At 34.8% G+C, this 23,364-nt stretch overlaps 1 protein-coding gene and 1 long non-coding RNA gene across 2 annotated transcripts in view; both read right to left on the reverse strand.

The window, feature by feature from the left end:
• The window catches only part of LOC127854717 (uncharacterized), a 150,782-nt gene extending 150,269 nt beyond the window's left edge, over window positions 1–513 (reverse strand). The window contains exons 1-2 of the mRNA XM_052389775.1: window positions 475–513; window positions 108–342 (exon numbers count right to left, since the gene is read on the reverse strand). Of these exons, the coding sequence (XP_052245735.1) occupies window positions 108–342; window positions 475–513 (274 nt within the window). The remainder of the gene's footprint in view (window positions 1–107; window positions 343–474) is intronic.
• Window positions 514–16,763: 16,250 nt separating this feature from the next.
• LOC127855363 (uncharacterized) lies at window positions 16,764–17,913 on the reverse strand. The gene is made up of 2 exons (XR_008037501.1): window positions 17,753–17,913; window positions 16,764–17,442 (listed from the first exon to the last, which is right to left on the reverse strand). It is a non-coding gene; the product is annotated as an uncharacterized LOC127855363 (long non-coding RNA).
• Between the last annotated feature and the right edge of the window lie 5,451 nt (window positions 17,914–23,364).

Below are 23,364 nucleotides of genomic sequence, written 5' to 3' on the forward strand. Positions count from 1 at the left end.
GATTGCACTCAATGATAGCATCATCATAAACTGCCTCACCTTAAAATACAACGGAATCTGCTTAAAAAGTAATTTTAAAGAACATTAAAATAAAAATCACAGCTTACCTTGTGTTTTTACTTGAACGTTTACTGATCGAATCTCTCTGGAACCAATTTTACACATGTAGTCCCCACTGTCTGCTTTACGGATGTTGCCAACCTGGAGGTTGTAGTAGCCGTTACCATGGTCACCGGTAACCAAGAGACGGTCGCGCAGCTCGGCCGGCAGGTCTATGTCGATTTGTAGCCCTCGTGAGTAGCGGCTGAAGTTCGGGGGACCCAACCATACTACAGGCAGGGTCTGGGATGGTCTCGGGCATGTGAGAGTTAATGTTTCTCCTTCATTGATATCCAGTCCTTGAAATAAAGATAATTTTCTTTGTATAAATATATAAAATTTTCACAATTATGGTAATTTTTTCTTCTATGATACCTTCTTGTTGTAGGCTCTGTTGACTATGTACTTCGCCATGTCAATATTATTTATTGTACTTTGACATTGTTTAATGTTTATGCAATATATTCTGGACATGGAATTGAATTGTGTAATAATTACATAAAATCAAGTGATAATCCCATTTCAAAACTATTAAAGAATTATTAAACTGAAAGTATCAGTGAACATTCCTACATCAAAATATTAAGATAATAATGCATGGCTTAAATTATTACAAACATATTTAATTAGACAACTAGAGCTATCACAAATTTAAGCAGATTTATAAACGTACAAACTGCTTTGACATTGAATGTAAATGCTGTATTTTAATCTTGACATTCAATTATGAATACCTAGAAGGAAGCCATGTGGATTTGCAATGAATTATCCCGAGTGACACACTGTCTCGTAAAGGTTATCATTTGTTCAATTTTTTTATCCTTCAATCATGTCTAAAGGAAGCTGTAAGATGAGATGGCAGCGTTGGACTATCAATAAAATAAGAAGGATTACTACAGACTTTAATCTTAAATACGACATAGGCAGACCTTTCCCCCCCCCCCTCCCCCAAGCTTATAGGCGGCAATATAATGATGAAGTCATATGGATACATTATATGCACTTGTTTTCACATAAAAGAATAAAAGATATAATTTTAAATGTAAGTTGATCTGCCCAAATGCAGTATATGATTCAACACTTTAACCCATTTATGCCAGGACTCTCCCTTTCTTTTAAATTTGATCAATTTATTTCCAAAATTAGGGATGTCTAGTATATTTATTTCTATATTTAGAATTTTTCTTACAGAAATTCATTTAAGCAAACAGCGCAGACCCTGATGAGACGCCGCATCATGGTTTATGCTGTTTGCCAAGGCCTTTTTTCTAGACGCTATAGGCATAAATGGGTTAAAACATCAAGTTCACATAATATACAAACCGAAATGAAGGGACATTGAACATCTGGTGTCTCCTCTAGTATAATTAGTGTCATAAAAATTATAAAAAAAACTCTGATCAGGTGTCTAATCACAATTGTAACAAAATTGGCCAAAAAAAATAAATTACAATTTCTTATTTTGATCTGTAACTTATGCTACTTTTTATTAGGTTATATTGTGTTCTGTGTTGTACAGTATCAATAAATTACCTGTTGCTGAAAGAAGTAATTGCAGTGCTGACTGTAATATTTGCAATTGAAACACAATTGAAACAGTTGGTTGGCTGTTTAACAGGCAATTTGCAATACATTTTGTGCATACACTAAAACAGTTTTGCTTTAAAATGCTGATATGCTGAAAAGTGTGCTCACATTTCATTCATGCAGTTATTAACTAGAATGAAAGTTAACCTTTCACATTTTAAGTTTGTTTACTTACTATCTTCGGTTTAAATAAATCAATGATAAGGCTGAAATTACCTTTGCTTTAATGCAATATGCCAATAAATAAGAGGCCAGTTTAAACATTATAAAGTTTTCAATATGCCACAAATGGGCTTTTATTTACTTTGATAGGTCAACATATTAAGATCTTCTGCAGTTTAAAAAAAGAAGCTAATGTTCTTACATATCCAAAATCTAGTTATGTGTGCCAATTAAACAAACATTGAGTTCAAGATCTGGTGAAAACATTGAATGTGTGCACCTTTTGTTCTTCTGCTTTCTGTTATGTAAGTTGGAATATGGTTCCACTTTCATCTTCAGCAGATCGTTGTTAAAATTTCTGGCTAATCATCAAAAGAAAAGCGTATTTTTATCTTGTTATTTGAATCTAGTTCAATGCTTACTGTTTTGCTAGATGCACATGGATTTAAATTTGGACTTTCAATTTAAATCAAAATTGATTGACAACAGTCTGAAACCTGCACAAACCTATTGTTTCAGTCATTGTTGTTTTTGAATATGCAACAATTAACTCATTTGACAGCTCAAATGAGGAACTCAGGGGTGTTTCTGGTATGTTGCTTGGCAAGTTCCCGACTACCATATGGCAAATTTCTCTGAAACTTTCTAGACTTATCTCTTAGCTGCAAACTGTCTTTCATAGGTCTGGATGTCTCCTATTAATACCACATTATTTCAGTGCAGCTTTCCACCTTTAGCAGGCCATAAAACTGCTATAACTGTATCAAACATAATCTCATAATCTGAGCCATGATCGCTAACAGGCTATTTGGTGATAGCTGGGCATAATTAAATGAGGTGCCCAGCTGCTAATGATGCAGAGTTTTGAATTCTTATTAAATTGATGATTACAAGGAAATGCACTTTGTTTGTCAGTTTCTGAGAGGAAGTCACTCAAATGATGGAATATTTTAATTACAATATGATATTTATAATGACTTTCAGGATAACTGCTGATACTTTCTTAACAAATAACACAATGCATATGTTATTTGTTTTTCTTACATAGAAAGCCATGATTTCTTAAGTTAGATAAACCTTTTGTTAATCTTTAGTGTTTTTTGTTTCAGAAGTGATAAAGTCCCATTCTTGAGAAACTATTAAAAATTATATTTTGTTTAAACATAAATGAAATTGCAAGGAGTTGTCTAACATTTTTGAAGTTCAAAGAGGGAAGGTTCAGGTGTAAGATATTCAATAGTTTGAAAATCAAGGATTGCAACAGGAATTTTTTTCTGAAACAAAATAGGCTAAAATCAAAGGCATTAATTTTTTCGAAGGTCAATCAGAAATCTCACATTTTTACACCTGGTTTTACAAGCATATAAACTATAAGATATAACATTTTAAAGAACAACTTCCACACATACATTAGAAACCACTGACAGGTCCATTTATTATTTAGAAAAATGCAAGATGGGGAATTTGGACAGCAAAGACAGTTGTCATATGTCTTTAATTTCACCCCACAGCCTCAAGCTGTGGTTAGTATAAAGTGACTCAAATGACCGAAAACCATAAAGAGTTATCTCGTGTTACATATATCTTGAAATATAAAACCCTTATGGTCCACAATATACTTTTGAAATCCGTAAAAATGTGTCTCGTTATAAAATTATCACCCGCTCTCACATGTAACTAACACGCATTGACACTTCATCATCTTAACTAATTAAAAATGTGATGCTTCACAGAAAAAACGAATGCAAAAATATTCTCAACGCAAATTAAAAATTATATTGTTAGAACATCTATGAAAGTTATAAAAGCGAACGCATGACAAGTAATGATGGCAAGCCAGAGTAAAAAATTTTCATGGTGAAGCAATATCTAGTTGAGATATAGGTCAGTAGAATTTCGGTTCAATCTAAATTCATAAACAGCCTTTATAAATAAACTTGATAAGATGTATGACAGATGAATTTGCATTTTATAACCATCAAGCCAAGAGATTTATGAAGTAAGTAAACCTCATACTATTAAACTGCAACCCTAAACACTTTCAATTTACATGTAGAAAATAATGATAGAAACTTTGAATATAAGAGGTTTTAGATTTTAGTAACCAAACAATATTTACTAAAGAATTGATGCTCAAACCTCTTACTTGAGAAGACATAGGGCACGGATGTCTCCACATTCTGCTTTTAAAGTTAACAAACAAAAGGATACCAAAAAATTAACAGTTATGCTTCAATAGAAGCTTTATTGGAAAAAATATAAATAAATCTTGTAGAAACAAAGGATGATAACAAGAGTCACCTAATGGTGTCCATTAATTTGTTTGCAATATAATTAAAATAAGTTTTAGATGACCTGGCGCTTAATCGTTTAAAAGTCAAGTTTTTGAAGGAAATTCAAGCTAAGCTAAGGGATGTTTATTAAAGACAAAAGGGCCAAGATGGCCCTAGTTCGCTCACCTGAGAGGAGTCGGTTCATTTAATCTTTACCAAATGTCAAACTTGACCTAGATATTGTCCAGACAAACATTATTTCATCTGCGAGTCATGATCAATGTACCTTTGAAGTTTCATGATCCTAGGCTTATTTAGCATTCTTGAGTTATAATCCGGAAACCATTTTTTTAAGTTGAGTCACTGTGACCTTGACAGCCATTGTGTGAATACGTTTTTTGGCACTGTGACCTTGACCTTTGACCTAGTGACCTGATAATCAATAGGGGTTATCTGAGAGTCATGATCAATTTACCTATGAAATTTCATGAACCTAGGCATAAGCATTCTTGAGTAATCATCCAGAAACCATTTTACTATTTCAGGTCACCGTGACCTTGACCTTTGACCTAATGACCTGAAAATCAATAGGGGTCATCTTTGAGTCATGATCAATGTACCTATGAAGTTTCATGATCCTAGGCATAACGTTCTTGAGTTATCATCTGGAAACCATTTTACTATTTCGGGTAACCGTGACCTTGACCTTTGACCTAGTGACCTGAAAATCAATAGGGGTCATCTACGAGTCATGATCAATGTACCTATGGAGTTTCATGATCCTAGGCCTAAGTGTTCTTGAGCTATCATCCGGAAACCATTTTACTATTTTGGGTCATCGTGACCTTGACCTTTGACCTAGTGACCTGAAAATCATTAGGGGTTATCTGCGAGTCATGATCAATGTATCTATGAAGTTTCATGCTCCTTGGCATAAGGGCTCTTGAGTTATCAGCCGGAAACCATCTGGTGGATGGACGGACCGACATGAGCAAAACAATATACCCCCTCTTCTTCGAAAGGGGGGGCGGGGGGCATAATGAGAAAACTGCCCCACTCCCAGCAGCCATGTTATTCAACTGAACGGAGCCATTTTTGAACTCAACTCTCGTATCAAGGAAACAAATGTTCTGAGCAAATTTCATGAAAATTGGGCCAAAAATGTGACTTCTACTGTGTTGACATGTTTTCACTATATACATATACAGAAAAATGCCCCGCCACTGGCCAGGGCTTAACACTAACTTTTTTTTCAACTAGCCCATTCGGGCTAGTAAATGCAGAACCTACTAGCCCTGACCAATCTTTCATGTGCCCCGACCAAAGTATTATCAAAACCATTATATTTATCATTTAACTTGTATTTTCTTGTGCGTGGAGATGCGCAATTATGATTAAATCATTCTTATTAGCTTGCCTTACTAATGCTAATGAATTCAATATTCATCTACATCTATTTGTAATCTTCACGCCATTTCGGGAGAAATTTCCTTGTTTTTTTTCCCTCATACTTTCTCTTACTTTCCTCCTTCCGTTTTCTTTTCTTATCCTTGAGGAGCCCCCATCCCCACCCGTAAAGCTTACTTAAACAACGACATGAACGTTAAAACCTTTTTACATAGATTACCGCGGTTGCCGTCTGACAACAAACGATAAGTGAATCTTAGGTGTCGCAAAATAACAAATAACCTGTTACGGTAGTCGTAACAATTGTACAAGGTTAACTCTCTACTAAAAGCCTGGATCGACCATTAATATTTGTTTTGCTAATTGATTTGCTTGAAAAAGATTGTCAAAACACTTCTAATCGATCAAACAAATTAACATTATTTAAAATTGATAAATAAATAATAATTTTTTATTAACTTTGTGTTAATGTCGAGTTTTATACCTTCATCAATCCCGGACAATCCTGGGCGATCCCGGCTTTTAGTTTAAAACGTATTTTTATCGAGAAAACACTTCACTTCGAGGAAACCAATCAAAACCGTATCTAGCGGAATTCCTTTTAAAAATAGGCACTGACGTGTTTGACCAGGAAAACTGCCCGGGATTTTCTGAATTGTCAGCCTCTTTTTGATTGCAATCAGGGGGTTCCAAATCTATTTCGAATAACGATCTGTTTGTAGTCTCCGACTTCACTCTGGGATTTAATTGTCATCTGATCATACTGCATCTTTCAAAAGCTTATTTAAAACGCAGTTTATTGATATACAACACATAATCCCGCCCAAAATACACACGACCGGTCGGGCATGTTACTGGGACATTGGCTAGCCCGGACCTAGGTACAGGCAGTGAATGTTGTTCGGACGTGCCTTAGTGTTAAGCCCTGCTGGCGGCCATGTTTTTTCACCAATCCCGACCATTTTCAAACTCGACCGAGATATCAATAAAACCAATGCTTTGACCAACTTTCATGATTATTGGCCCAAAATTGTGACTTTTAGAGTGTTTACAAGGTTTCTCTATAGCCAAATAGGGAAAACTGCCACTTATACATATAGAGAAAAATGCCCCGCCCACTGGCGGCCATGTTTTTTCACCGATCTCGATCATTTTCTAACTCGTCCGAGACATCAATTGAACCAATGTTTTGACCAACTTTCATGATTATTGGGCAAATATTGTGACTTCTAGAGTTTTTACAAGGTTTCTCTATAGCCAAATAAGGAAAACTGCCCCGCGGCCATGTTTTTCAACCGATCGGAACCACTTTTTAACTCAACCAAGATATCATTAAGACAAACATTTTGACAAAGTTACATGAAGATTAGGCATGAAATGTGACTTCTACAGTGTTTACAAGGTTTTTCTTTTTTTTGACCTAGTGACCTAGTTTTTGACCAGGCATAACCCAGTTTCGAACTCGGCCGAGATTTCATTGGGACAAAGCTTCTGACCAAGTTTCATGAAGATGGGACAAGAAATGTGGCCTCTAGAGTGTTTACGAGAAAATGTTAACGAACGGACGGACATACGACAGACAAAGACTGGTCACAAAGAGCGAAAAAAGAAAATCTATACGCTGTCTCTTCAAGGTGGTCATTTGGTGTGTGTTATATTAAAATTACAAAATAAAATATTTTTACAGTATGCACAAGCTAATTTAAAGCCAATTTTGACCTTTGACCTTTAAGTATGACCTTGAGCTTTAAGGCAAGAAAAGGAATATTACAAACCTAATGAAACTTTGTACCATGTTATTTTAATATCCATCAATATATTGCTCAATCATGGCCAAGACTGGAATTGTGATGCTGTTTTATGGCCCAAGTTTGACCTTTAATCTCTATATGTGAAATCGAACTTTAAAGTTGGGAATCTGGTGTAACATGTGGCAAGTGGTCTTCAGATAATTTACATGTTTGTGCAATGTTATATAATTTAAAAGTCCATCAATTTATGACATTTAATTTCTGCATTAAGAACTGCTTGATAAACATCCACAAGGACATGGTGACCGGTGAGATTTTGCTGGTTACACTTTTAAGCGATTTACTTTGAGGGTTACACTAACATGTACATGTAACATATATGTATACACTTACATTATAAATTGCAATAATTAAGCTTTTGTTGTTGTTGTATACAATTGGCGTATTAGCTAAAATACTCCCGTTCCGACATGAACTTGATGAAGCAATGTCGGAAGCTTTAATGGCTGCAAATTAATATAACAGCGCAGAATGATCATGCAATAAATATTGAACATAACATGTAAACATTATTTAATTAATTGCATTAGAAGAATGTTTATTAAACAAGAGGGCCATGATGGCCCTGAATCGCTCACCTGACTCATTAAGATCAGATGAAAACTATGACCTCTATTGTCTACACAATGTTTTTCTATGATTTGACCTAGTGACCTAGTTCCTGACTCTACATGACCCAAATACAATCCCAATTCAGATTTCATCAAGATAAACATTCTGACCACAGTTCATAAATATTGGATGAAAACTGTGACCTCTATTGTCAACACAAGGTTTTTCTATTTATTTGACCTAGATTTTTACCCCAGATGACCCAAATACAATCCCACCCAGATTTCATCAAGAATTCTGACCAAATTTCATAAAGGTTGGATGAAAACTGTGATCTCTAATGTCTACACAAGGTTTTTCTATTATTTGACCTAGTGACCTAGTTTTTGACCCCAGATGACCCAAATAAAAGCCCAACCCAGATTTCATCAAGATAAACATTCTGACTAAATTTCATAAAGATTGGATCAAAACTGTGACCTCTATTGTCTACAGAAGGTTGTTCTATTATTTGACCTAGTGACCTTGTTTTTGACCCCAGATGACCCAAATACAATCCCAAACCGGATTTCATCAAGATAAACATTTTGACCAAATCAAGATTGGATGCAAACTGTGACCTCTACTGTCTACACAAACAAATTGTTGACGGGCGGACGCACGGATACACGCAGGCACGCACAACGGACGCCGGACATCACACGATCACATAAGCTCACTGTGTCACTTCATGACAGGTGACCTAAAAATATGTGTCGGAGATAAACATGAACAGTTGTGGTTAAAATCCCATAGAAACAAGGGCTGTTTGTAAAACATGCATGCCCCCCTATATGGGCTATAAGTTGTAGTAGCAGCCATTGTGTTAATACGTTTTTTGTCACTGTGAATGGTGGTGGTGGTGGTGGTGGTGGTGTAGTAGTAGTAGTAGTAGTAGTAGTAGTAGTAGTAGTAGTAGTAGTAGTAGTAGTAGTAGTAGTAGTAGTAGTAATAGTAGTTGTAGTAAGTAGTAGTGTAGTAGTAGTTAGTAGTCGTAGTAGTAGTAAGTAGTTAGAAGTAGTAGTAGTTAGTTAGTGTATAAGTAGTAGTTAGAAGTAGTAAGTAGTCGTAGTAGTAGTCGTAGTAGTTCGTGGTAGTAGTAGTTAGGTAGTAGTAGTCGTAGTAGTAGTGGTAAATTAGTAGTAGTAGTGGCCGTAGTAGTAGCAGTAGTAATCGTAGACGTGGGTGGTGGCTGGTGGTGGCTGGTAGTAGTAACTAGGTAGTAGTAGTACCTAGTAGTAGTAGTCGTAGTAGTTAGTTGTAGTAGCTAGTAGTAGTAGTCTAGTAGTCGTAGTAGTAGTAAGTAGTAGTAGAAGTAGTAGTAGTAGTAGTAGTAGTAGTAGTAGTAGTAGTAGTAGTAGTAGTAGTAGTAGCAGTAGCAGTAGCAGTAGCAGCATTACAAGACCAATACTTAAGAATGATCAAATGGGAAAAGGTAACATAGCACCAGCAGTAAATATGGGGCTCATTTACAGGTCAGATTTGGAATCTCTGCTGTAAAATGAGATTTTGAATGAATTAAAGGGAGGCAAATCTGTAATCAAAAGAACATGCATAAACCGTAGTTGTTTCCCTTGTTTGAACCATGCTAAATCCTTACAAGTTTGGAAAGAATTGGATGAAAAATTTGGACTTTATTGCATAAACACCATTGTCTCAATTCAAGGGGAGGTAATTCTGTACTTCATGGACCAATAATGCTCATTGTTTGTAGGGTGTGTGTCCTCATTGATATAAAGACACTGTGCAAATTTGGAAAGGATCGGACAAAAAATGTGGAAGATTTTTGAAAGTTTTCACAAAATAGGCAAAAACGAATAAACATGCAAAGTTCAACGAGCTCCTGCGGCAATGTTTTTTGACGAATCAAATTTCTTTGAACAACTTTTTCAGGGGAGCCCTCAAAGGTCATCCCTGTGAAATTTTTTGAAAATCTGATGAGCGGTTTCTGACAAGAAGATTTTTTAAGGTTTTTACCATATATGGTCATGGCGGCCATCTTGGTTATGTGATCAAATTTTTTTTAACAATTCTTTTGTCCCATGACCTAGGGATGCTCCACATGAAATTTAGTTGAAATTGGCTCAATGGTTTAGTAGAAGAAGATGTTTACAAATTTGTATACGGACGGACGGACGGACGCCGGACGCTGAGTGATCACAATAGCTCACCTCGAGCTAAAAATACAAGAAATTATATTCCAGGCCCGAATACACTACCACTCTTCAAATTCCATATTGTTGCCATATACATGTAAATTGAAAGTTGCATATATATATAGTGTTTCGTCATTGGTTGGTTATAAATACCTTATTTCTCTTTACATGGCATTTGATTTAGAAGAAACTAATAATTTGGTAATTTACGAGGAATATGATATAAGTTTTCCATTTAAACTTTGATCTTACCATGTGTGTTTATTGACGTTATTAATTATGTTAAGACTTATTTTTGCATTTCATTAAGAATTATAACGTGTAGCCCTTTTGCTAACAGTGTTTAGCAAAATATTTGCGCCTTTATACATGTAAGACACGGAAAATTGTTTATGTGACACTTTCATTTAAAGGTTAAATGTAATTGGTAGATTACGTCTAATTATTTGGACTAAATTATGCGATATTTATTTATTTTCTGTTTCAGGCTCCAATGCGGATAACTCGTGTTACTTTCCGAGCGTTGTACATACATTCACAATGCTTGATATGCCTGAAATACATTACTGTTCTATTTTTAAGTATATGTTATTATGACATTGTGTTATATAATATGTTGTTATTACATCATTGCCTATATATTAAAGCCATTAAACATTGTTTGTTTTGCTGAAAAAAAAACACGAGTATATAATGTAGCACTTAGCGTCGCAGAGTTCAATAAATTTGATGATGTATAATGTGCATGCATTTCTCTGGGTTTTCACGCCCTAAACAAAAAAACTCAACATTTGATTATTTATTGTGTACTGTCCAGCGGGTGATAGTGTTTGTTCTAGTGTCTAATTGGCACTCTTTGTACGTGTACAACTGTGAAAACATGTGACAATCACAGAAAAAAAAGGATGGCGCTGCCAATTAAGTGCGAGAATGGATCAAAGGGCATTGACAAAAAATAACAGTTTGCATATATTTTTCGGCGCTTACTCAGATGGTCTCTCACAACTAAAAAAACTATACAAGTCAAGGTATTATGTTTTACTTCTATCAGTAACGATACGGATACGGCGTGTTTGATTTGAAATACTTTAAAAGAAATATCTAATTGTTGGCGATATAATTGTTTTAAAAATACCAAAGAAACATTTAACCGAAATTATCAGAATTCAATGTTCTCTGCGCCACACAGTTTGTATAAAAAATCAAAACTTGCACGCTTGCATACCTTGACCTTGTACATTGCCGCATAATTTTCGCGCTCTTTTGTCGGGAAATATACATGATGACTATATATTGGAAGCATTTGTAAACGTCGTGTTTACATTAAAACATCGGAAGTGTGTTTCGGATTATAAATTATTATTCTCATTTGGGAATTTAACGGAACATTTATACTTATGGTATATTAGTTTTGAATTGAGTATTTATTTGTTACAACGCTTTACTTGTCGAAAAACTGTTTTGATAACATTATGCATTAATAGCACAATTTCCAGGAAAAACGTTTTTTTACATGAAGGCCTATGACGCAATAAAACGTTTTTTTGTAAGATCGTATTGCATTCAATCTAAATTTTAATTCGCTCGTCCAATGAAAGCTGTGTCCCACATTATGCACTGTACTCTTTACACTTCTGAAAAATGGCGTAGACATATGGCTGTGCACAGACTCTAGATGAGTCAATATACGCTCCGTGGGTTGTGTTAATGAAATTCTCAAACATATTTACCGACATAAATGTTTAAGATTATTTTTTCGTAAAAGATGTTGTAATTATGTTGGATTATTTGATAATTGTGAACATTAGAAAAGCGTTATGTATCGATACGATTCGGTTTATATGCATGAATTGGCGAATCATCGATGTCACCAATATCCACTGCGATCACGGCGAAACGCGGTGAATCACCGCAAAATTGAGGGTTATCAGCGCGAAGATTATCTTGCTCTCGCGTGACAACGGAGTGACGAATCACATGAAATCGCGGTGATTTTCCACTCAAAAAGCAAACTGTCCGCCTTGACTCCGCAAATAAGGCAACAATCAGGGGTCGCGTAGTGTAATAAACTAGGCCTCCGCTTTTTGCTTATTAACATTTCCAGAATGTTTTGTGACATTAAATACGAAAACTAAAAGAGTAAAAAAGCTGAAACAAAAAAGGCCATACTGACTGGCAGAAAATATAATAATATCTCTTAAGGGTAAAAAAATACTAAATAAATTGTGGGGATAGTTCACCTAAACCGTACTCGCCTCAACATAGGAGATATACATTGTTCCAGTGCCTTCCCCAGGAATTTGTTCAGGCGCCCCGGGGATGGGTTCGGGAGGGGTCCCCTCCCGACGTTGATTTTTTTTTTTAATTTAACGTGTAAATTCACGTTCTGTGGTGCGTTATAACTCAATGAAAAACAGCGTCAAAAGACGTCATTTGGTGCGCTATGACTCTTCAAAAAAAATCCCCCAGTCATTTAAAAATATATTTTTTTATATTGCTTAATTGTTTTAAAACTTTTCCGCACAGATAGTAAAATCCCGACTCGAACGATTCCCCAATACATCCCTTTCAACCCGATTCTATTACTGTATACTTACTATTTTTCAAGTTTCTATTTATTACCCGATAATCCCGTTTATTCCGTTTTTATCAATCTCTTTCTGGTAAATATTTACGATAAAAGCTTTCAGTTATTTCTTTAACGCAAACCTTGCCATTTTTTAAGTGACTATTTATAGATTTGATGAAATATTGCCTCTGAATATGCGTCAATCCCCTGACCTGTTGTGTGCTTGTTAAAACGCTCAATACACGCCATTTGTATGCAATAGACGCGACGTTGTACATGCTGCATAATTTTTGCGCTCTTTTTAATTTCGAAAAAGATTCGACACAAAATAAATTTGCACTGCTAATTTGAAGCAAAAATATTTAACGTTGCGGTAACATTTACATTCGAAAGTGTGTTTCGGATTAAAAACGCGTTAAAATCTACTTACGGTAATGGGTTTCGGATTACAAATTTAATTATTCCCATATGAGATTCCAACAAATATTAACCGTTGCGTTATAAATTCAACGATAAATTGTTTACACACTTTACGAGTCGAATAAATGTTTTGACGGAATTATGCATGAAATTCACGTTGTCCACGAGGATCACGGCCGGTTGCCATCATCAGTCTTCTAACTATCGATTATCGGACGAAACATTTACAAGTGTGCGTAATTAATTCAACGAAAATTTGTTAAAGCGCATTACGTGTCGAATAAATGTCAGAAAAACGAGGTGAATCAGTTCTATAAATGGACATGTTGAAATGTAGATGTACTGGAATTAAATAAATTGTTATCACATAATTGTAACCGCTATAATATTTAATTGTTTACCACTTGCAATTAATTTCTCGTATTAATTATGAGTCATAGGTAACACTTGTTTACAGTAAAAAGGTGTGATGATGATGCCCGAAACCGTCTTTAATGTTCTGTACTGTACTAATTACCGGTTTTATATTACTCAAATGCTACTTGCTAATCAAGCTGCGATAAACTCTTTCTTCATGCCCGACGTCAATCAAAAATAATGGTCGATAGTTAACCCCGCCCTCATAAGCATTCGCGTAACCGATTCGACGATTAACTTCACAGTTTGACAACTGGAAAGTTACCAGATACATCCTTGTCAGCATTTAAATGACCGTGTAATGTGGCTAGAATAATCGATACGCGCGTCATGCTATTCTCTTATCAGTGGATTATCCATTACCCCATGTGGTGTTTATGGCGATTACTTGTGAAAGTAGGTACCGAGTGCTCTTTTAAAACAGGGAATATTGATACACTGATAGGGAAACCTTGATTTTTTTGGACAATCTCCACTTTCTTTTACTGAAGAATACACTGATCGGAAAATTTCAAGCGCCCCGGGGACTCTGATTTCGAAATTCAAGCGCCCCGGGAAGGGGCGCTTAAATGGCCTGGGGAAGACCCTGCATTGTTCAAAATAGGGAGGCCACATATTGAACAGAATGATCAGTGATTTAAGTGGAGGCTTTATACATTATTTTTATTGCATCCATATCTTTACAAAGTGATGTTTGGTGGTGGTGTGAAATGTCAGTGTAACCCAGTAAATCAATAGAGCATGGCCTACAAATATTATCTTTAATTTTCTACCTGCTGAAACGTTCATTCATACAAAAGATCTAATCCATGTGACATGGTAAAAGTCACATCAGTTTTTAGAGGTCACTGAATTGTAAGGGGAATTGTTTGACATATTTGACATTAATTCAGTGTCATCTTGAGCATAATGATATTTCATTCACCAATGTGTCTCGACCAGCATATATCCATCATGAAATCCATTAAAAGAAAAAGCCAAACACACAAAAAGTCATTATTAAGTTTTCATATTAAAGAAATTTGCTTGTAAATGTTGACATCATACATTTGTTAAGTGTATAATTTTCTGTCACTGAGTAAAACTACAAAACATTTTACCAAAGTTATTTTTAAATGAATTTTCCCCGTCTTAATTCAATAAAAAAAATGTTTTCTACCAGCTTGGCTAAATTTGATCCCTATTTCTAGCCAATAAATAAGGTCCTATTTCCATTTATTGGGCTTATTTATCAGTTGATAATTCTAAGGGCTAATTTGCAAGGTTTGTTAGCACCTCTGGATTTCAGAAGCGTGTGAAACTTTGATAATTTTTACTAGGGAAGTAATATTTTTTATAGGGATATACTACAAAATATTACTTCCCTTGTAAAAATGATCTGTACCTGCCAAATGATAAATAAAAATCTCCCTTTAAAGCTTGTTACTTCCCTTGATTAGTTTTTTTTGACCTTTGACAATGAAGGATGACCTTGACCTTTCACCACTCAAAATGTGCAGCTCCATGAGATACACATGCATGCCAAATATCAAGTTGCTATCTTCAATATTGCAAAAGTACTCATCAAATGAGCGATTTTGGCCACATATATTTGACCTCTGACCTTGAAGGATGACCTTGACCTTTCACCACTCAAAATGTGCAACTCCATGAGCATGCCAAATATCAAGTTGCTATCTTGAATATTGAAATATTGCAAAAGTGTACATTAAATGAGCGATTTTGACCCATATATTTGACCTTTGACCTTGAAGGATGACCTTGACCTTTCACCACTCAAAATGTGCAGCTCCATATAAATTATATTGTATTATGTATGAAAAGCACATTTTCCACGAGGAAAATCTTGGTTTCAATAGAAGTCTCCGAAGTAACTGTCCATGATTTTATTGTGGACTAGCATGCATACATTACCATGCCACTGAAATTATCGATAAATATTGACACTGGGTAATTCACGCATGACTAATTTATAACCGAGCAAATCTTTGCGGCCTTGGGGCTATACTCTGACACTAGTCTGCAAGGTAGTTTGGACAGAGGGCTATTATGCTTATTTATATGTTATCAATAAGGGCGCGAAAAACAGAGGGTGCTTATGTCATGAAAGGGCAAGGTGGCTGCCTTTGAAAAGGGCAGCTCGGCGATAATTTACTTTGAAAGGGGCAGCGCTTCGAAACAAAACAAGGGCATGGTGATTCGCCACTCTAAAACGGCCTGGGAAAAACACTACACATTTATAATGCTAAATTTTTCCCAATTTCGTGGTTTATTGTGCCTTTTTTCCCAATTTCATGGTTTATCGTGCTCATTTTCCCAATTCAAATTGCACAGGCTGTCACAAATAAAAGCAAAAAAATCACTGATAACATAAGTTTCAATATAATAGCATAAGTTATAACAACATCTTCCATAGGACTATATCCCTTCTCGAAAAAGTGCACTAAATGCGCATTTAATGCGCATTAAATGCACATTAAATGCGCATTTAATGCGCATGTTATTGGCACCGTATTTTTTGCTTAACAAGTGCATTTTAATCTGTTAAAAAAAACACTTTTTACTAGTGTGTTTATACATTTAAGTGTATTTTTTTCCACAAAATAATACACTTAAGTGCATTTATTATGATAATAAGTGCGCTTAAGTTTATTTTTAAGTGCATTTATACACTTGAGTGTATTTTAAGACATACAAATAATACACTTCATGGTCAAAGTAAATTTTTTAAAGCGCATTAATACACTTGAGTGCATTTCCAGTCATTCAAATAATACACATTACAGAATTAAAAGCAAATTATTTAAGCGCATTAATACACTTGAGTGCATTTCCAGTCATGCAAAAAATACACTTCATTGAGTTTTCAAAGTGAATTTTTGTAAGCGCATTAATACACTTGAGTGCATTTCCACTGATACAAATAATACACCTTACAAAATTGAAAGTGAATTTTTTTAAGCGCATTAATACACTTGAGTGCATTTACGGTGATACAAATAATACACCTTACAATATTAAAAGTGAATTTTTAAGCGCATAAATACACTTGAGTGCATTTTCAGTCATACAAATGATACACTTTTTGAAGTGTTGGAAGTGAATTTTTTAAGCGCATTATACGCTCAAGTGTACTTTTCATCACTTGAAATTAATATGCTTAAAAATTAACCAAATTTAAAAAAAATCCCAGCATTTTGAAGTCAGCATTCATTCTTTAAATGAATGGTTAGTGTAAACACATACATAAAAAACAAAAAGTACAATTCAATAGATAAATACACACTTTTATTAGAATGTTAAACCTTAAAAACAAAAACAAATGTTACATATCTACATAAAAGAGAGGATTCAAACGGGCTATTGCCTATCTGGAATTAACAATTGAAAATATCAAGCTCATACCAGTGATTTTTCTCCCCTCTGATTATCGGTAACTGATTAACAGCCAAATACAGGTGGTTTCCACTTCAAAAATATTAAAGATTTCCCCTCATTAAGCTGAAATGTTTTCCCTATCATTTACTAGATTTTTATATATTACATTAATTCCAAATCCCTTTTTAATATGGACAAAAGCAGCACATTCAATTCAATCATATTCTGGATCCTAATATATGATAAATGAACAGTATTCATGAAATTTATATAAATCTATACCTTATTTTTAAGATCTTCCTTTTTTTGTTCATTATTGCGCTAAAACATGCCCTTCTGAGAGCCAGTACGTACAGGTTGTTTTGAATTTCCAAAGAAATTCACTGCATACATTCTGACAATATTTAGCAGCTTAGCCCCTGTCACTATATTTGTTGTTATGCACTGTTCCTTACAAAGAATGCATTCATAAACAACCCTTTATAGAGCACTTCACCAGCTGATCAGGTCTGAATACTACTGTCATGGTCTGCGAGGCGCTTCTCGTGCATGATCTCATTTGACATCAGGTCCTGAAAGATATTTTATAATGTAAGTGTTAAATATTGCTGTTATGGTAATCTTGTTCAACAGTTGCTATAAATATCATAAATTTAAATCAAAACAAGTTTGTTGGCTTGTTGTTTTTGTTTGTTTATTTTTGCAATTTTAATCTCGTGATCACATGTGACTTAACGCTTTTCATAAATAATTTAAAGAAATATTGTTTGATAGAAAATACTGTTAATAAATGTACTAATATATGTGGTCTCCTTTGGCTGTGTGGACTGGTCGGAAGTGTGACGTCTTTGAATTGCAATAACCTTTATTATATAGTTTTACCTCTCAACAAATCCATCTTTTCTTGGTCAAGGACAAGCTACAGGGCACGGTTTCCCACTCCTGTTCCCCTCAAGTTGGCCTGGTATACATGTCCATACATCAGGTAGTCCCCTTTTTGCTCCCTTTTTTGGCAGGTGATGATGCAGATTCTGTCCAATGGATCTTCCGATCAATGTAAATTTCACCTTGGGGTTTAACCTTCAAATATAAAATATTAAAGTTCTGATTAAATATGGGGGAAAGAAATCTGTTCATTAATGACAAGAAATAGGTATAAATAAATTTTAAGATGACAATAACCATAAAATACAGCCATAATAATTCAAATGGTGTTTTTTTCCTTAAAATTGCATGACATTTACTCATCCAGTTACATTTCCCAGTGACAATACATAAATATGATAATGATCATAATTAATTTAATTAAAAAGAGATGCAGAAATGAAAATACAAACCTGTTACAGCTGTTCTTCAGCATTCCAAAAAAAACAAAAACGGCAGTTGTTGATCACTTTAACCACCCACTTTGAATCTTCTTTGCAACAAACTTATTGTTGATTTACACATTGTAGTAAATACACATTGTTTTCATCACACAATAGTTCATGTGCTGACCTTTTCAAGTATCGAATTTAACATGTCAATAAAATATATTAATACCAAAAAAGGCTTCATTTAATATTGTTCACATTAAACCTTTAAATGAAAGTGTCGCTTTAACCATTTTCCGTGTCTTATTTAGCCGCGAATCGTTTGCTAAAAACAGTTAACAAAAAGGGCTACACGTTCTAATTCTTAATGAAATACAAAAATAAGTATAACATAATTAATAACGTCCATAAACACACACGGCAAGATGGAAAACTAATATGACATTCCAGGTAAATTATTATTTTCGTCTAAATCGAATACTATATATAGAGAAACAATGTATTTATAACCGACCAATGAGGTAACATTATGCAACTTTCAATTTACACAGTGCTATATGGCAACAATATGGAATTTGAACAGTGGTAGTGTTTTAAGGTCTGGACTATCATTACTTGTAAGTTTGTATAAACATTTTTCTAATGCAATTAGTAAAATAATGTTTATATTTTATGTTTAATAATTTATTGCATGATTATTCTGTGCTGTTATATGAATTTGATGCCGTTAAAGCTTCCAACATGAATTCATGTCGGAACGATGCTATTGCAAAATAACGTTACACGATATGAGGTCGATGTAAATCGACCTCATATTTATAGGAGTATACAAGCAGGTGCGTGTCAGTGCTAGGAAATTAAGGAAGAAGTGTATAGGAGATAAAAGTAATACATAATGTATTTGTGAGACATAGAAACAAAGGTGATAGTGTTAGTTAAAAGAAGGAATATACAGATAAAAGGTTAAAAACAGCCAATCTGCTTAGAAACTGTGGTCTAGTTTGGTCACCCCCAGCCTAAACTGGTCCAGGGTAGGTGCCTGTACAATATTGGCTGGTAGAGAGTCCTCAATGGTTTCCCTGAAATGGTTACACTTACAGTGCCAAAGAACTTGAAATGGAACCAATGGCTAATCAGTTCAGCCGGTAATTTATTAAAGATTACATTTTCAAAAGTAACATAAACCATGTGCCTAATCCGTTTCAACTTCCTGTGCACACATTATTCTTCCTTTGTAAAAACAGCAATGCAATGTACATGTTTGAGTTCTTGATATCATCTTAAACTGTTCTTGAAATAAGATGTCCTTAAAACGTTCTTAAACTTGTCTTTTAAGTCTTCCAAGAACAATGACAGATCCTTTTAAGGTTCATGGGGGGGATAAAATTCATTAAAACTTCGCTTTGGTTTTTCTTCATTGAATGTGGTACAATATGGTTAAACTATATATCATTTTAAAGCTAAAGACGGATAGAATACAGGGGGGCACGCGTATACGGGAGCTTACCGCGTTTAAGTGAGAAAGTTGTTGCAAAACTTCAAAGATGGCGTCGTTAAAGTGTTTTTCGTGAAGGAGTAGCGGATATTTTCACCTGGTAAGCCAGTTTTAATTTATATTTCTTTTAAATGAATAAGCCCTTTCGGCTCTACGGTGTTAGTGCTCCCCTCGGTTTTTTGTTTCAAAACCGTAGACGTCGGAATAAAAAAGTTATTGAAGCAAAACCGTCGACAAATTTGTTGTTTAATTTCTTGACCTTCGAGATGTTGGATGTTCGAAAATCATTTTCTCTCATAATAAACAGTATTTGTGCATGTGTACAGTAAAATATAACATAAATCAAGAATATTTTATTATCTCGACGCGTTGTTATGTCTATTAATTCATTTAATGCCGAATTATAACGGGTTAACCCCCATTTTTGAAACTAAACTTCCTTTCAAGCACATTTTGGGACCTGACTTTCAAATGATTAACAGCTCTTTCCTATGTTACAAGGTTTTATGCGAAATAACTTTCGTGAATGAATTCCGCATTGGTGCGAATGTCTTGGAAAACATTTTCACTTGAAGAAATCAAGAGTTTTTTTTCTATTAATTGTTTTATTATTAATTTGTATTATTATATGTTTTATCGCGTACTTAACGCTACCATTTAGTGTGTGTAATATAAGACATTCGACGGTATTTTAAACACATTGCAATTCTTACCTGTTTATTTTAACACATATGGACATACTTTTGTTTGAATATGCATCCAACGGAATACTATGCTTACTATTTCCAGATATCAAGACGCCAGTTATATATGTTGAGGATGCCAAGAATAAAAAAGACGGCGTAACGAAGTGTGTACCGCTCTATAATGCGATAGGTACATGAAAACCCACCAATCAAACAAAAAAGATTACGTCGAAGTACCTTGCCAAACAATCACATATACGTGCAATAAAAGTGTAATGAAAAACAGAAGAGGGTAAAGCCGGTTTGATACTAGTATAAGGTTGATGTAACCAAATACTGCCATTGTTGCGATTCGGAATACATAAAGCAATTTGGAATACCTGACATCTGCTTAGAAGATGCATATCGGTGGATGTTTTTTTTATGATACTTAAATATGAATTGTTCATTTAATACAATGACATTTGACGCGTTTTACCATAACGATACTGATACATGTATGTGACTTTGATGTGACACATTTTGGACGACCTTCTTTTAAACCAGTTCTGAGTTGGTCACTATATTATAATCGCAAAAAGTGAATTTGTAGTGGATAGAAAGATTTGTGCAAATGCAATACACGATATGATTTCAGTAGAAGTGATCAATATAATTTTTATACATGTATGTTTTTTCTCTTTTATACCTATGTGAATACATATTATTTATGACTGTTGTATTCAGGGAATAAAGTATTGGTTCACTTAGAAAGATTATTTCGTTTGTTCCTAACATTGCCTTCTAATCGAAAGTAATGTTAATATGTCAAATGCATAACGAATTAAATCCGACCCAAATCTTTTTTTTATCGTGTATGTCAGTGCTGAATACAATTGAAAATGTATGCAGAGACATCGTAGGAAGAAATGACGTAACACAGATAATGGTTTATTTTTATAACAAAGTAAGAAACTAGCATCATGACATATACGGAATAAAACGTGTAAGTAAGTAGCACTCATAGCAATTATATGTCAGACGTGTCTATGTAGACTTTATAAATAAAACAAAAACACTACAAACATCAGCTGTACATGTTTTGTTATGTTCGTGTTTTTTATTTGCTGTTTTAGTCCGGCTCTGTTGAAGGATTCTTTCTTGCATATTCTACATTTAAAATCATGTGGTCCATGAATGGGGCATGATATCTCAATCCTCCCCTGATGTAAAATTTCTCATTACATATACTGCAACGAAAGATGCACTTATTTTCGCCCTTTAACCTGCATCATCTGAAAAGACAGTAAAAGAATGGTTAAAAAAGTTCATAGCAGAATAAGGTCGACACGTCATAAAATACATGAAATTAATTATAATATTACTGAAAGATAAACGTTCTATTATCTCGTACATCAGCCACCACACAACCCATCCAGGGCCGGATTAAGAGCTAGGCTAACAAGGCTGCAGCCTTTGGCCCCCGATTTTTAACGGGCCCCCTATTGAGGCCAGTTTCACAATGTATTGTCTTTCTTTATTACGCCATTAAACGACTCTATCGGGATTGCAGTAGATATTGTCTGTGTGATTTTACCAGTTTCCCGATGTATATCGAATTGTAACCGTTTAGTTCGCTTTGATTTTCTATGCTATCAATTTTCTTTCTTTGCTGTATATCCATTCAGAACCATTAGTTTCTCTGTTTATTATACGTCTTGCCCGTATGGTCATTACAACATCTGGACACGTTTGGCGACATTCAAGAGAAGGCCAAAGCGTTTGTTGCAATCAACGAATGTAAGGATGCGAAGAAACGGCGGAAACTATTTCGTGACGAGAGTACGACACCAGATGCGAATTCGGAGCTAAGTGCACTTGACAATTTTCGAATTCACACATTCCAAAGCATAGTTGATTGTCTCACTGCTAAACTTCGGAAGCGGTTTCAAGAGCGCACATTCTGGTCTTCACAAACTGTTTGGTTTCATGACAGAGTTTGAGTCTCTCACATCGGATGATCTACGGAAATGTGCAACGCATGTAGTGGAATCTTATTTAGATGGCATTGAATCGTCTTCTGTTGACGAATTCGTTCTGTTCAAAGCCATCTAAGAAGCGGACCAAGACTGAACCATCCCTCACTTGAGTGAACTGCTGAAGTAAGATGGAGGTAAACTACATACAAGTTCTCAAAACGTTGCCATCGCTGTACGAATATACCTAACAATTGCAGTTAATAAATGTGAAGGTAGGATGTCATTTTCATCATTTTCACGCGTGAAAAACTATTTATGGAACACCACAAGTCAAGAAAGCTTGACAGCATTGGGGCTATTGTCTATTGAATGTCAAGTTCTCCGAGAACTAGACGTCACACAGCTGATGGATGCCTTTGGCCAGCTGAAGTGTCGTAGAAGAGACTTAAAGGCTAGAATCTGTTAAATGTAGCATGTATGTTAAGTTCATTTTATAAAATTGTTATGCATTGTTAAACTTGTTTTGCTATATATATAATGTAACTGTCAACTGTGTACAAATGATCTTTGTAGTTGTAGTATCAAGTATGATTTTCAATATACAGAAGGGGGCCAGAAGGAAGGGGGCCCTGTAACTTGTGCAGCCTTGGGCCCAAACACAGCTTAATCCGGCCCTGAACCATCTTCTTAAAAATAGGTGAATTGATTCAGTTGGTCGGCAGGTTTTTCGAACAGCATTATTATTATTATACAGTAAGTAACGTGATTTAGAAAACACTTATATTGCACCACGTAACATGCTATAAAACAATAATATTGAAGTACACATATACACTTTATTTAAGATGGGCAGGTATATCATGTCAAGCTCTTTTACATATGAAAGAGCTGTTTGTCATTTGGAAGTCAGGTCCCAAAATGGTCTTAAAAGGAAGTCAGTTCCAAATAAGGGGGTTAAACCAATAATGTTTGCCAATAAATTAATTATCAGTGATAAAACGGCATCGGTAAAATTAAATAATCATGATTTTATTTATAGTTT

Source organism: Dreissena polymorpha, chromosome 13 (assembly GCF_020536995.1).
Source record: "Dreissena polymorpha isolate Duluth1 chromosome 13, UMN_Dpol_1.0, whole genome shotgun sequence".
NCBI lineage: Eukaryota > Metazoa > Mollusca > Bivalvia > Myida > Dreissenidae > Dreissena > Dreissena polymorpha.